Here is a 14,334-nt window from a genome sequence, read left to right as displayed (position 1 = left end):
CTTCTTCAGATGTGCACTCTACTGCAATATTTCTGCGATTGCGAACTTCGCCACAGGGTAGAAGCCATCATCGCATTTTCAGACAAGCTCGTTAGGCAGATACAGTCCAACCAGAGGCAGCGGTACAATGAACTCATGTTGGCCTTCACCATGAGTGCTGCCGAGACGGCACGCAAGACCCGGGAATTCCGTTCGCCGCCACAAGAGCAGGTACTAGTTTGGCCTTTTACATAAATATTAATTAAACATGTTTAGTATTTTTGCAGGGCGGCACGGTGGCTGACTGGTTAGCACGTCCGCCTCCCAGTGCAAAGGTTGTGAGATCAAGTCCGGGCTTCGGCCTTCCTGGGTGGAGTTTGCATGTTCTCCCCGTGCTTGCGTGGGTTTTCTCCGGGTACTCCGGTTTCCTCCCACATTCCAAAAACATGCATGGCAGGTGAATTGGACACTCCAAATTGTCCATAGGTGCGATTGTGAGTATGGTTGTTCGTCTCTGTGTGCCCTGCGATTGGCTGGCAACCAGTTCAGGGTGTACCCCGCCTACTGCCCGAAGCCAGCTGGGATAGGCTCCAGCAACCCCCGCGACCCTTGTGAGGACAAGCGGTACAGAAAATGGATGGATGGATGGATAGTATTTTTGCTGTAGAGTACAGTGGTGTAAATATGCCCCGACAGTGGCTTTACATTTTCACAAAATTAGCCCACAATCAAATCTTGAATTTTTGAAAATGTTTTATTGTGCATTTGCATTGCACCATGTAGGTCAACATGCTTATGAACTTCAAGAACTGTGCAGAAGATGAAGATTGCCCAGTCCCAGATGAAGTCCGCGAGGCTCTGCAAGCGTTTCACAATGCTCTGTTGGGACATTGTGGTTAGTTCTGTTCTCGCCATTGCACCCGCATACTTTTAACCATTTAAGACAGTGAACACTACAAGGGGACCCTTTTTTGTTTAATTTATGTATGTTTTTATATCAGGTGTTCATATCGAGGAAGAGGAGGAAGAAGAGATAGTGGATTATTCTGTACGTGGACGACTGCTTCGTTTACTGGAAAGGGTGAAGAAGATCCGTCAGAAGAAGGTAGAGGAGGAGCCAGAGCCAGAGGAAGATAAAAAACCAAGTGAGCCTTTTCAGATGTTTCACACATATTGATGATAATACTTATAATAGTCACAGGTCACATTTGTACTGCAATTTTCTTACTATTCAAAGGCATTTTCCATAGGTCATACAGTTTTTTTTTCCTTCTTATTCTTTTTGATTGTGTCTTCCACTCACTTCTTCCCAGGCACGCTGCAAGAACTCATTTCGCATTCCACAATCCACTGGGCCCAAGAGTCCTTTATCCAGAACCCCGAGCTTGTTCGTATGATGTTCAGCCTCCTCCACCGGCAGTATGACGGGCTGGGGGAGCTCGTACGTGCTCTTCCCAAAGCCTACACCATCAATGCAGTTTCCATTCAGGACACTATGGATCTGCTCGAGTGCTTAGGGCAGATACGCTCCCTGCTTATTGTCCAGATGGGTCCAGAAGAGGAGAGGCTAATGATTCAAAGCATTGGGTGCATTTTTATTCCTTGTATATTCTTTACTATATCTAATACTCAAATCTTGATTTACACATGAACTTTCCTCTATAGGAATATAATGAGCAACAAAGTTTTCTACCAGCACCCAAACTTGATGAGAGCTTTGGGCATGCATGAAACGGTCATGGAAGTCATGGTTAATGTACTGGGCGGCGGAGACTCCAAGGTGCTTTAAAAAAAAGAAAAAAAAGTACCGTACTCAAATCCATTGCAGGCATGACACATAACTTGTTTTTCATATCCGTAGGAGATCAGGTTCCCCCGGGTGGTGACAAACTGCTGTCGCTTTCTGTGCTATTTCTGTCGCATCAGCCGTCAGAACCAGCGCTCTATGTTTGATCATCTCAGCTATCTGCTACAGAACAGCGGCATTGGCCTCGGTGATTGTATTTACTGTGATTTAGCAATGCATCTTGACAGTTTGCCTTAACACATGAGCATGTGTGTATCTGTTACGAAGCTGGACTCTAAAAACAATTGGGTCACAAATAACCCAAATTGGGTCAAAACTGGACCGACCCAACTTTTTGAGTTGTTAAGCAAATTTAATTAATAATCCACAAAGCAACCAAATTTTTGGGGTTGGTTTATGGTTTGTTTGTTTGACTCAACTTTTTGGGTTAATTGAATAACCCGATTGAACTGGGTCAAAAATGAACCGACCTAAATTTTTGGGGGTATTTAATTCAAAATGTTGGGTCAAGTTAAATTAATAATCCACAAAAATTGGGTTGTTTTGTGGTTTATTTGTTTGACCCAACTTTTTGGGTTAATTGAATAACCTGATTGAACTGGGTCAAAAATGAACCGACCTAATTTTTTTTAGGTATTTAATCCAAAATGTTGGGTCAAATTAAATGAATAATCCGCAAAAATTGGGTTGTTTTGTGGTTTATTTGTTTGACCCAACTTTTTGGGGTAAATTGAATAACCCAATAGAACCGAGTCAAAAATGAATCAACCCCATTTTTGTTTTGTTATTTAACCTAAAATGTTGGGTAAAATTAAATTAATAACTATTAATTAATAATCGTTAATTATTTATTTGACCCATCTTTTAGGGTTAATAAATTGAATGAACCCAAAAAGTTGCGTTTGTCCCCTTTTGACCCAGTTTGGGGTATTTTTGACCCAACTGTTTTTAAGAGTGTGGGTCTTGTATGTTGTAGGAATGCGGGGCTCCACCCCCTTGGATGTAGCGGCAGCCTCCTGTATTGACAACAACGAGCTGGCGCTGGCTCTCCAAGAGCAAGACCTAGAAATGGTAAAAGGCAACCAGAATTCAGAAAAACAAGAAGCAGTACTTGATTAGACTGATGTCTTTTTAGGTGGTGAAGTATCTGGCTGGATGTGGGCTACAGAGCTGCCCAATGCTCCTCTCCAAGGGCTACCCTGATATTGGCTGGAATCCATGTGGTGGAGAGAAATACCTTGATTTTCTTCGTTTTGCCGTTTTTGTTAATGGTCTGTTCTGTATTTTTTGGGCATTGTTCATTTAAATATCTATTTTCACTCAACGTTGATGATGTTTGTTTCTCCAGGAGAGAGCGTGGAGGAGAATGCCAATGTTGTGGTGCGCCTCCTCATCCGGAGGCCTGAATGCTTTGGTCCAGCCCTCAGAGGGGAAGGTGGTAATGGCCTCCTGGCTGCCATTGAAGAGGCCATCAAAATATCAGAGGATCCTGCGAGGGATGGGCCAAGTGTTAAGAAAGACAGACGCTTTCCCATGTAAGCTCCATTTTCTAAGCTCCACTGGTGATGACGACAATGCAAAATTCACATAACATCCGGTGTCAATTGCCGTAGGTTTGGCGGTGAGGAGCAGCATGAAGAGAACCGGGTGCACCTGGGAAACGCCGTCATGTCATTCTACTCAGCGCTTATTGACTTGTTGGGCCGTTGTGCCCCAGAAATGCATGTAAGCTATTTGCTTGGCTTGCCAACAGGTCAAGAAAGACCAAGGTGTGAGAGTAACTTTATTGAAGAACCACATTTTTGTCTTCTGCAGCTGATCCAGGCCGGAAAGGGCGAGGCTCTGAGAATCCGAGCCATCCTGAGGTCTTTGGTCCCTCTTGAGGATTTGGTTGGTGTCATCAGCCTTCCGGTTCAGATTCCTTCTTTTGGAAAAGGTGGAAGCAATATTCTCTTCTACCTTGTTACCACAATGTCCTCGTAATTCATCTGATCTCATATTTAGACAACAGCATCGTAGAACCAAAGATGTCAGCCAGCTTTGTGCCGGATCACAAAGCTCCCATGGTTCTGTTCCTGGACAGAGTGTACGGTATTGATAATCAGGATTTCCTGCTCCACGTGCTGGAGGTGGGCTTCTTGCCTGACATGAGGGCTGCTGCCTCTCTTGATACAGTGAGTATCAAAAACACAGTGCCCCTCGGCTTGTTGAGCACACCGCATGCCATTTAACCTTGGACTTCATATCCTATTAGGCTGCTTTCAGTACCACCGAGATGGCGCTAGCTTTGAATCGTTACCTGTGCTCTGCTGTGCTACCACTCATCACCAAGTGCGCCCCGCTCTTTGCTGGCAGCGATCATCGAGCCATTATGATCGACTCAATGTTGCATACGATCTACCGGCTATCTCGCGGACGAGCCTTCACAAAGGCCCAAAGAGACATCATCGAGGAATGCCTTATGGCTTTGTGCAAGTCAGTATGAAAAATCACTTCATGTTTTAGATTGTTTTAGTTTGATAGTTGATCTTTTCGTTTGGTTCTTCACTGCAGGCATCTTCGTCCATCCATGCTTCAGCATCTGCTACGACGGCTGGTTTTTGATGTTCCCATTCTAAATGAGTTTGCCAAAATGCCACTCAAAGTAAGTGGACCTTTAAGAGTTTTAGGAAAACAATTTCATGCTTAATCTTGACCAAGTGGCATCTTGTTGTCAGTTGTTGACCAATCACTATGAGCGTTGCTGGAAGTATTACTGCCTCCCTAATGGTTGGGCCAACTTTGGAGTTTCATCGGAGGAAGAGCTGCACCTGACCCGCAAGCTTTTTTGGGGCATATTTGAGTCTCTGGCACACAAGGTAGTGCTGTGACAAGTAATGACCAAATGTGCTTCAGAGCACTCACGTCTTCTTATTGTGATTAACAGAAATTTGATGCAGAGATTTTCAAAATCTCAATGCCATGCATCTGTGCCATCGCCGGTGCCATTCCCCCGGACTACGTAGACGCGAGCTATTCTTCGAAGACCGAAAAGAAGGCTTCAGTGGATGCAGAGGGAAACTTTGATCCAAAACCAGTGGAGACTACAAAGTGAGCTTCTTTTTTTTTTCATTATGTATTTTAATATAATCTCATTAAAATTGAACTAAACCTCTTCTTTTTTTTTTTTTTTATCTCAAACAGCACAATCATCCCTGAAAGACTGGATGCCTTTATCAATAAATATGCTGAATATACCCATGATAAATGGGCCTTTGAAAAGGTAAGTTGTTGTTTTTTCATCATCTGTAGTAAAGAGCAGCACTGTGGCGTATTAGCTCAAAGTCTTTGCCTCTACCTCCTAGATCCAGAATAATTGGTCTTACGGTGAGGTCCTGGATGAAAATGCAAAAACTCACCCAATGCTTAGACCATACAAGACCTTTTCAGAGAAGGTAAGTGTGTAAAATGTGCATTTATTTTTGCACGTCTCTATCTGTGACAATCATGACCCTTTTGGTTTGCAGGATAAGGAGATCTACCGCTGGCCCATCAAAGAGTCAGTCAAAGCAATGCTCGCTTGGGAGTGGACCATGGACAAAGCGAGAGAGGAGGAAGAGTCCGAGAAGAAGAAGGCAGCATCACGCAAAATTTCACAGACGGCTCAGGTACACAGCAGTGCAATGCTGTTTTGTCACACTTTTCGATTTTAGTGATAATATGTGATAATGATCCCCTTTTAAGGCAACCTACGACCCAAGTCATGGTTACAGTCCACAGCCCATTGACATCACTCACATGGCCCTCTCAAGAGACCTGCAGGTAGGAGCGAATATCATCTTAGCAATCAAATCAATGAAGAATCCAATCGTGTAGTCTTTGTTAAACGGTATTTTCTTTTCTGGTCAGTCTATGGCTGAGCAGCTGGCAGAAAATTACCACAACACTTGGGGCAGGAAGAAGAAGCTGGAGCTACAAGCTAAAGGTAAGACATTTATCTTTCAACAGAGTGAGAGGGTGCTTATTTGTTGTATTATTTAATTTTTGTGGCAGGAGGTGGAACACATCCTCTTCTGGTGCCATACGACACGCTGACAGCAAAAGAAAAGGCTCGAGACCGAGAGAAGGCCTATGAACTACTTAAGTTCCTACAGTTGAATGGATATGCGGTCACCAGGTAACAACAATGCATACATGTACACAATAGATTTGATATATTATGTATTATTAAAACGTATTTTATGTTACCCTGGAAGAACATATCCTCAGATAACCTAACATGATTAGAGCACTGGAGATTACCTTTAGGCACGCATGCTTATGCAATCCTTATTACACTGATTGAAAAGGTCAAACTACTAATCTAATACTTTCACAGAACAATGAAAACAAAAGCTGATTCTTTTTTTTTTTTGCTGATGCCGGACCTGCTGTTGTGGCGAAAATTGAATTGAATTAATTTCTCCTCAGGGGCCTGAAAGATATGGAATCTGACATTTCGTCCATTGAGAAACGATTTGCTTATGGCTTCCTGCAGAAACTGTTGAAATGGATGGAAATTGCCCAGGAGTTTATTGCTCATCTCGGTACTGCGCGCCGTGAAAAAATTAAGGAAACATAATGGCAATATTGTGATTAGACTGAATGTTTCAATCATGTTTTCAATGTGGTTTTCAGAGGCAGTAGTAAGCAGTGGACGAGTGGAAAAGTCTCCCCATGAACAGGAAATCAAATTCTTTGCAAAGGTGTAAATATTCTTCATAATCTACAGTACATATCATGTTAAGGATCTAATTTGTCTTGATAGCATCACTAAAAGGGCTAGCTTTTCATTTTCAGATCCTGATGCCTCTAATCAACCAGTATTTCAAAAACCACTGCCTCTACTTTTTGTCCACGCCTGCTAAAGTCCTGGGTAGTGGTGGCCATTCATCCAATAAGGAGAAGGAGATGATTGCAAGGTGACGTCTCTCCTACAACAGACACCTTCTTTTCATTTGCATGCTTTTTCTTTACATCAGCTTTCCCTGCTTTTGCAATTTCCGTTCTTTTTCCTTTACTTTCATTCGTTTCCTTCGTTCCTTTCCTTCTCTTCCTTAGTATCTTCTGTAAAATGTCCGCTCTGGTGAGACACAGAGTTTCACTCTTTGGTAAGACAGTTTGTCCCCAACAAACATGATGTCATGATGCAAAAGTCAATTCATATAGAATGTTACTTGTGTGCAGGAACTGACGCATCAGCCATTGTGAACTGTCTTCACATTCTGGCCCGGTCATTGGATGCAAGGTTTAGCATTTATAAATATACTGTATATTGCATTCAATAGATTTTTTTTTTTGTTCTTTTCGTTAAATTTGTTTGTTCGGTTTAGGACTGTAATGAAGTCCGGTCCAGAGATTGTTAAAGCAGGGTTGCGGTCATTTTTTGAAAGTGCTGCTGATGATATCGAGAAGATGGTGGAAAACCTTAAACTGGGCAAAGTATCGAAAGGCAATCAGGTATTGTACGATGCACTCATGGGCAAAAGTAATGGGACACACATTTGAATCAGTCAATCAATAATGTGTTTTCTTTCTGCCATATAGCAAGTGAAAGGCGTGTCCCAGAACATTAACTACACCACCATTGCTCTGCTGCCAGTCCTCACTTCACTTTTTGATCACATTGCACAGCATCTATTTGGAGATGATGTCATGTGTGAGTTATTTTACGTCGATTTGTGTTTTTGAAATTTTATTGTATTCATTCATGTTACATCACTGCCATTTGTTTCTCACACACAGTGGATGACCTGCAGATGTCGTGCTATCGTATCATGTGTAGCATCTACTCCCTTGGGACAGTCAAGAATCCACATGTTGAGAGGTAACGGCAGAACTGCATGGATTTAATAGAACGATTCGACCTCGGAGGACTTTACTAGTTGATTGCATTTACAGACAGAGGCCAGCTCTTGGAGAGTGTTTGGCTCACCTGGCAGCAGCTATGCCAGTGGCCTACTTGGAGCCGCATTTAAATGAATTCAATGCTTTCTCTGTGTACACCACAAAAACCCCCAGAGAAAGAGCCAGTGAGTTTTTTTTTTTTTTTTTTTTGAAATACGCACAGATTTAATTATGCAAAAAATAAAGAATTGACTTGAATGTATTTCTTTCACTCCTTCTCCCATGAATACAAAAGTATTGGGCCTCCCTAATGAAGTCCAGGAGCTATGTCCAGATATCCCAGAGCTGGATTCTCTTCTAAAGGAGATCGGGGACTTGGCGGAGTCGGGCGCTCGCTATACGGAGATGCCTCACGTGATTGAAATCACTTTGCCCATGCTATGTAACTACCTGCCTCGCTGGTGGGAGCGAGGACTGGAGAACTTCCCAGAGATGGACAGCCACCTCTGCACCGCCGTCACATCCGAGCACCTCAATCAGTTGCTGGGCAGCATCATGAAAATTGTAGTCAACAACTTGGGAATAGACGAGGCTTCCTGGATGAAGAGGTTGGCTGGTGAGTTACTTTTTTAATTCTAGTGATGTGCTACATTTAACATTCACCCACTTGAACTGGACAACCAGCATCAGATGACTGCATTTCCTTGAGATGGCACCCTTTTTGTTACGCTTCCCCAGTATTCTCGCAGCCCATTGTGAGCCGGGCGAAACCAGAGATGCTCAAATCCCATTTCATCCCAACAATGGAGAAGCTCAAAAAGCGTACGTCCAAGGTGGTGGCCGAGGAAGACCACCTGCGAATGGAGGGCAAATCGGAAGGCGACGAGGAAGACGGCACGATACGGGATGAGTTTGCCGTCCTCTGCCGAGACTTGTATGCGCTGTACCCGCTCCTCATTCGCTACGTGGACAACAACAGGTGCACGCTCAGGAATATATGTGATTCATGATTAAATCAGAGCAAGATCTCTCTCTCCAGATCCCCTCCACAAATTTCTCATAAATAGGAAAAAAAAATTTGTCTGCTGAAATACATTGATGGGAAAATGACTATTTTGGCGAAGAGCTAAAATTTCAAGAAATGGACAAGCATATAAGTAATTTCCTTTGTTGCAGAGCGAGGTGGCTTACCTGCCCGGACCCAGACGCTGAAGAACTCTTCCGCATGGTCGGAGAAGTCTTCATATTCTGGTCTAAATCTCACGTGAGTGCAGTACACACATTTGGCCTTTGGCATCAAAAGCTGTTTGTATAAATGCGTGATCTAAGTTTCTCCGGTGTTGATGCAGAACTTCAAGCGCGAGGAGCAGAACTTTGTGGTAATGAATGAGATCAATAACATGTCATTCCTCACTGCTGACAGCAAGAGCAAAATGAGCAAGGTGAGTTGCTGGAGTGCAAATTTATTTTCTCAGCGACTGAAATTAATGTAGATCCAGTAGTGCAATATTGTTTGCTTGTTTTAATTTTTTTAATTTTATTTTTTTAGTATGTTCAGATAATGTTTTATTTTATTTATTTATTTTTATGTTTTTTTTTTTGTCTGTTTGTTTGTTTTTACTTCTAAAGGTTTGCTTTCAACTAGCTATTTGCGAGCAAAAGCAGTTATGTTAACAATATTCTCTCTTTGGCTGTCCCTTTTTTCTTCATCCGTTGGGTTGCGGCTGGGTTTTCCAGGGCGGGGACTCAGAGGTTAGACCTTGTTCCTGCACGACCGCTGTGCTGACCGCATGGCACCTCACTTTGGGGGAGCTTTTCATCAACCTCCCCAGCACACTGGCACATCTGATCCACACAAAGTCATAATATACACTTTCATACACACCTGTATGGACAAAAGTATTGACGCACACACTTAATATACCAAGGTTTTTTTTTTTTTTAATCCCTTTGCTTTTTCTCAGGTCCCAAAAAAAGGCTCATAATGCACATAATATTCCCACAGACACACGCCTGAATCTTGTTAAAAGTTAACAATGTTTACTTCCTGTAGGCCCCATAATGTGTTCCAATACTTTTGTCTTTATAGTGTATATAGACATAGATGCACATATATAGAGTATCATGCACATTCCATAGGGCATGGCCTGACATGTCTTCAGTCATGGAACCTTTTCAGCCCAGGCAGCTGTGTCCACTTTGTCAGCCGAGATTTTGTCATTGCTATAAATACTGATTTAATTTTATTAATAGACATGATGAGGAAAATCATGAGAGAGCATCTTAGGTTTGATTTCATTCAAAACCATCTACATCCTGCCAACGTAAACAAACACACTTGCCATGCTTTTTTTTATTGTAGGATAGTAAGACATGAACACGACTGCCATGACGGATCACTGGACATCAGGGCAGACCCTCATGCTCAGTCCTGCCAGTGTGTGAGGGGGGGAGTCGTGAGGCGCTTGATGAAAGTACTCAGCTGTAGAGTTGGGCTCATGGCACTGGACTTTGCACTAAGCCCGCGGTGGCAGTGAGAGCTCAGTGCCATCATGCTGTCAGTTTGCTCTCTGTTGATCATAGTCAAGTTGGAGTCTTGTAGAATGTCTTGTTTTCTTTCCTAGCTGGTGGGTTGACCTGTAGCTTGTGTAATGCAGCTTTCTGCCACTAGAAGATGATATTAGCCTTCTCTTTGAGGGGCTGTCAGGCACATCATTCTGGATTACCTGTCACATATGCAGAAGGGATTTTTTTTTTTTTGGTTCACTCACATTTACTATTAAAATGTTTTTAATCGTGAAACACTCCCATACACACTTCTGAAATACAGTATGGTATATGAGTATGTTTCACTGGTGTAAGTGAGTGAAAAAAAAATTTTTTTTGGGGGGGGGGGTATATATTATTATATGAACATATTTCAGTACGTGTGAAACGATTTCTCTTGTGTATGTGAAAGGCAATCCTGAATTATGTCCCTGACGGCCTCTCATACTTCTCTGTGCTCTTTCTTCTCTCCTCCCTGGAAGTGCCATGAGGCCTCATGGTTTACTTTCTCTGAAGTATGCAAGCCCACTAACACACCTGAGGCTTAACATGACTGAGGCCTATCAGCAGATACAGCTTTGGGGTTGCCATGTTAGAATGTGCTCCAAATGCGCCATGTTTTTTAACCAATACATTAATTCACACTTAATGTCTAAATTATCCCCCGGAACGCTTTGCAACCTGTTCCCATAACACTTTTGCATCAGAGGCAGAACTGAAGGCATAGCTGATGCACTTGTTATATTTCTACATATGACACCATAGACAACACTTCATTATACATATATACGTATGAATATGTTGAGCTGTCAAAAATTCTGCCTTTACAAGGATAGTATCGTTTTGTTTTGATTTACACTGTATACATTGCAGTGATTATCATAAAATAGTTTGCAATCTCATAACATATGTAAGATATGTAATGATAGATGATCCACTGTAGTTTTTACACACTTTTATTTATAATTGAGCCTAAAATTCAAATTCAAAAATGTTTATTTCCTCTGTGTCACTTCTGCTGCTCATGAATATATATGATCAGCAAAGCCGTAAATAGTTTGACTTATCTATTGTTATTTACATACAGCAAGACTATATGGAATTTTTTTTTTTAGCATTCAGTACATAACTCGAATAAAGTGACATATTTTGTACTCTCATATGAATGAATTTTGAAGAGCATTCATCAGAAGGCCTGAACATGAAAACGGGAAAAGGAGTGCAGGAGGCAAGCACAGGGACTAGCTCGGTCCTATTAACAGTCTGCAACTAATTCATTAACTTCATTGTGTTTTGTTTTGAAGAGACTAATATATAATATCTTCACCTTCAACTTATTTTGTTCCATACGTCATCATGAGTCATTTTGATCATGACTTTAAGAATGATTTATCTCTTCAATTTTCACTGCACGTTTTCTCAAAAAGAAAAAAATCCAAAACTCCTCTAATGCCCACTCCCTTTCACAAAGCCAGCGAGACCCTCACGTTGCCCCCACACTTTTGCCACATCCTCTACTTACCACTCTGAGCTCAGAGAATTTAGTTTTTTTTTTTTCTGTCGAATTACATTTACCCACCTCCATTTTTTTCCTACACATTGTGACATATAATCCCTTCATGGGTTGATCTCGCTATTTGCAGGGTTCTGCTGTCATTACATAATAAACCGTATTCCGAAGGAGCGATCATCGCCATGGTCTCGAGTTTGATGCCTGACAGTGTCATTTGTGGCACGGTATGAGATGCTGCGAATACTTGCTTCTACTTTGTGTCAGGGCGGAGGCTCGGACGCGGAGCGTACCAAGAAGAAAAAACGGGGCGACCGCTACTCAGTGCAGACTTCGCTCATTGTGGCCGCTTTAAAAAAGATGCTCCCCATCGGCCTCAACATGTGCTCCCCTGCCGACCAGGAGCTCATCAACTTGGCCAAGATTCGATACTCTTTGGTAATTTAAGAACATGTGAATACACTGCCAGCTTTGAATCAAAAAGAAATTAAGTGTTGCTGTTTCTTTACCGCACAGAGAGATACTGATGAAGAAGTGAGAGAGTTCCTGCAAAATAATCTCCACCTGCAGGGAAAGGTCTCATCCCGTGCACGTTCCGGTGTTCCACTCTCGGGAAGTTCTGTCAGGTTTTCTTAAACATTGCTGTTGCTGTGCTACTGTATGTACAGGTGGACAATCCCTCCATGCGCTGGCAGATGGCCCTCTACAAGGAAATGGCGGGAAAGGCCGAGGATGCTGATGCGGCAGAAAAAGTGGTCAAGAGAGTGCAGGAGGTCTCCGCCGTCCTCTACCACCTTGAAGTGGTAAGGTTTTCCTTTCTTGCACTGACAAACTAACCAAAGTTTTTTTTGTTTTTTTGTTTTTTTGTTTCATGTGCATTTTGCTCCGTTTCTTCAATAGACAGAGCACCCGTTTAAATCCAAGAAGATGGTGTGGCATAAATTGTTGTCCAAGCAGAGGCGCAGGGCTGTTGTTGCTTGCTTCAGGATGACACCGTTATACAACATCCCAAGGTAAAGATGGCAGGATCGAGGCATATATAAGGAGACGACACTTAAAAGTTAAAAATTCTTCAACAAATAAGAACCTACCTCAATTACGTTTATGGATTACCAGGACTTGGATGACTGAAAAACGACACTGACACAAGAACCGTATTTAAAAAAAATAATAATAATAAATACCATACTCAAATAAACAAAAAGTCCAACAGGAAAAAGAAGCAGGAGCTGGTTTTAATCACAAATATTTTTTCTCAAAGTTTCTCAAAATGTATACTCATCATGATATGAATTAATTCATTTTGTGTTATTACTTTTTATTTTATCATTCTTTTTTATGACTGATTTTTATTCCTTGTACAGCACTTTGTATGCAGCAATGGTTGTTAAAGTGCTAATGTGTGGAATTGAGAAAGTCAGACGAACAAATTCATGAGAATTTCCCAGGAGAGACTGAAGCACAATAAGCAAATGTAATTGCAAAAGTTTGGGACAACCCCTTTTCTCTGATTGGTCAGTTTTGGATGGGCTGACCAATTTTTTCTAAACTGACTCATAATGTGGGTCACTTTTTTACTGGTCTCACCTTTTTTTGTGTGTGTCACACTTCCCATTTTTAAACATTTCTTGAGGTTCAGTTGAGGTTCATTTGAATAATATGGCAATCCAGGATTTTTATAACTTTTAAAACACATTCAAAAAACGCACCACACTGGCAAATAAATGTTTAAGATACATTTGTATGTGTTTTGCCTTTGCAGGCACCGAGCTTCCAATATGTTCCTTGAGGGCTACAAACGCAACTGGCTTCACACCGAGGGTTACGCATTTGAAGACAGAATGATAAATGACTTGTCTGTGAGTGTCAACTGATTTTGATGTGGATTTGCTTTCCTTTTTTTACTAAGATGTCATTTCTCTGTGTGTTACAGAAAGCAATGGAGCAAGAAGAAGGCGACGAAGAGGAGGAGAAAGAAACAAAGCCCGATCCCCTCCACCAGCTTATTCTGCATTTCAGTCGCACTGCTCTCACAGAAAAGAGGTTTCGTCAGTGAAATGTGGTCTAAACATCAAAACATCACATTTATTTTCTTCTGTCATTTTCTCTTATTTCAGTAAACTAGACACAGATCATCTTTATATGGCATATGCAGATATTATGGCAAAAGTGAGTTCTTATACAGGAGGTTATTTGAGGATTTTAATAGCGACAAATCAAATTGACATTTTTTTCCCTGTTCTTTTAGAGTTGCCATGTTTGTGAGGAAGAAGAAGGGGGAGAGGAAGTGGTGGAAGAGGCTGAGGATGAGATGTCCTTTGAGGTGCGACAGTCAGAACTGGTAATGGGCGGCGAGGGGCTGGGGACCAGGAACACAGTGGAGCGGTAGCTCTCGACGCATCGAGTGCTTCTCATCATCACGACATCATTTCACCACCACCATTTTTCTCTGCTATGTTTCCGTCCGTCCTTGTTTGTTTGTTGTGCTCCATTCATTTTTTTATTTTTATTATTATTAAGAAACAATGACAAATCCCCAATCCAGATGTTTGCTAAAAGTCCGCAGCACAATTTTATACATCAATTTGTTTTTCTTTTAAAATTGTAGAATAACTCTGCAAAACTT

General features: G+C 41.8%; 1 protein-coding gene across 2 annotated transcripts in view; it reads left to right on the top strand.

Annotated features, from left to right (window-relative positions):
- Nucleotides 1-14,334, top strand: part of LOC147161091 (ryanodine receptor 1-like) — a 41,762-nt gene that overhangs the window by 13,736 nt on the left and 13,692 nt on the right. Inside the window, exons 38-81 of one of the 2 annotated variants that reach the window (XM_086098713.1) lie at nucleotides 10-210; nucleotides 763-874; nucleotides 981-1,124; nucleotides 1,293-1,566; nucleotides 1,645-1,759; nucleotides 1,841-1,973; nucleotides 2,763-2,857; nucleotides 2,922-3,057; nucleotides 3,135-3,321; nucleotides 3,400-3,511; nucleotides 3,602-3,722; nucleotides 3,791-3,960; nucleotides 4,041-4,261; nucleotides 4,340-4,430; nucleotides 4,504-4,644; nucleotides 4,713-4,876; nucleotides 4,970-5,048; nucleotides 5,131-5,220; nucleotides 5,293-5,433; nucleotides 5,510-5,587; nucleotides 5,675-5,750; nucleotides 5,819-5,942; nucleotides 6,236-6,351; nucleotides 6,443-6,510; nucleotides 6,605-6,726; nucleotides 6,866-6,915; nucleotides 6,992-7,052; nucleotides 7,138-7,264; nucleotides 7,352-7,463; nucleotides 7,550-7,631; nucleotides 7,706-7,836; nucleotides 7,947-8,267; nucleotides 8,390-8,630; nucleotides 8,828-8,915; nucleotides 9,001-9,093; nucleotides 9,389-9,403; nucleotides 11,976-12,146; nucleotides 12,225-12,284; nucleotides 12,377-12,511; nucleotides 12,609-12,721; nucleotides 13,471-13,567; nucleotides 13,642-13,751; nucleotides 13,826-13,877; nucleotides 13,957-14,049. In XM_086098713.1, the coding sequence (XP_085954839.1) occupies nucleotides 10-210; nucleotides 763-874; nucleotides 981-1,124; nucleotides 1,293-1,566; nucleotides 1,645-1,759; nucleotides 1,841-1,973; nucleotides 2,763-2,857; nucleotides 2,922-3,057; nucleotides 3,135-3,321; nucleotides 3,400-3,511; nucleotides 3,602-3,722; nucleotides 3,791-3,960; nucleotides 4,041-4,261; nucleotides 4,340-4,430; nucleotides 4,504-4,644; nucleotides 4,713-4,876; nucleotides 4,970-5,048; nucleotides 5,131-5,220; nucleotides 5,293-5,433; nucleotides 5,510-5,587; nucleotides 5,675-5,750; nucleotides 5,819-5,942; nucleotides 6,236-6,351; nucleotides 6,443-6,510; nucleotides 6,605-6,726; nucleotides 6,866-6,915; nucleotides 6,992-7,052; nucleotides 7,138-7,264; nucleotides 7,352-7,463; nucleotides 7,550-7,631; nucleotides 7,706-7,836; nucleotides 7,947-8,267; nucleotides 8,390-8,630; nucleotides 8,828-8,915; nucleotides 9,001-9,093; nucleotides 9,389-9,403; nucleotides 11,976-12,146; nucleotides 12,225-12,284; nucleotides 12,377-12,511; nucleotides 12,609-12,721; nucleotides 13,471-13,567; nucleotides 13,642-13,751; nucleotides 13,826-13,877; nucleotides 13,957-14,049 (5,463 nt within the window). The remainder of the gene's footprint in view (nucleotides 1-9; nucleotides 211-762; nucleotides 875-980; nucleotides 1,125-1,292; nucleotides 1,567-1,644; nucleotides 1,760-1,840; nucleotides 1,974-2,762; nucleotides 2,858-2,921; nucleotides 3,058-3,134; nucleotides 3,322-3,399; nucleotides 3,512-3,601; nucleotides 3,723-3,790; nucleotides 3,961-4,040; nucleotides 4,262-4,339; nucleotides 4,431-4,503; nucleotides 4,645-4,712; nucleotides 4,877-4,969; nucleotides 5,049-5,130; nucleotides 5,221-5,292; nucleotides 5,434-5,509; nucleotides 5,588-5,674; nucleotides 5,751-5,818; nucleotides 5,943-6,235; nucleotides 6,352-6,442; nucleotides 6,511-6,604; nucleotides 6,727-6,865; nucleotides 6,916-6,991; nucleotides 7,053-7,137; nucleotides 7,265-7,351; nucleotides 7,464-7,549; nucleotides 7,632-7,705; nucleotides 7,837-7,946; nucleotides 8,268-8,389; nucleotides 8,631-8,827; nucleotides 8,916-9,000; nucleotides 9,094-9,388; nucleotides 9,404-11,975; nucleotides 12,147-12,224; nucleotides 12,285-12,376; nucleotides 12,512-12,608; nucleotides 12,722-13,470; nucleotides 13,568-13,641; nucleotides 13,752-13,825; nucleotides 13,878-13,956; nucleotides 14,050-14,334) is intronic. The other variant, XM_086098714.1, reaches the window with a different exon arrangement.

This window comes from Leptonotus elevatus, chromosome 16 (genome assembly GCF_054856555.1).
Source record: "Leptonotus elevatus isolate MCC_2025b chromosome 16, RoL_Lele_1.0, whole genome shotgun sequence".
Lineage (NCBI taxonomy): Eukaryota > Metazoa > Chordata > Actinopteri > Syngnathiformes > Syngnathidae > Leptonotus > Leptonotus elevatus.
Note: the sequence above shows the minus strand (reverse complement) of the source record. Positions and strands in the feature narration are given on the sequence as shown.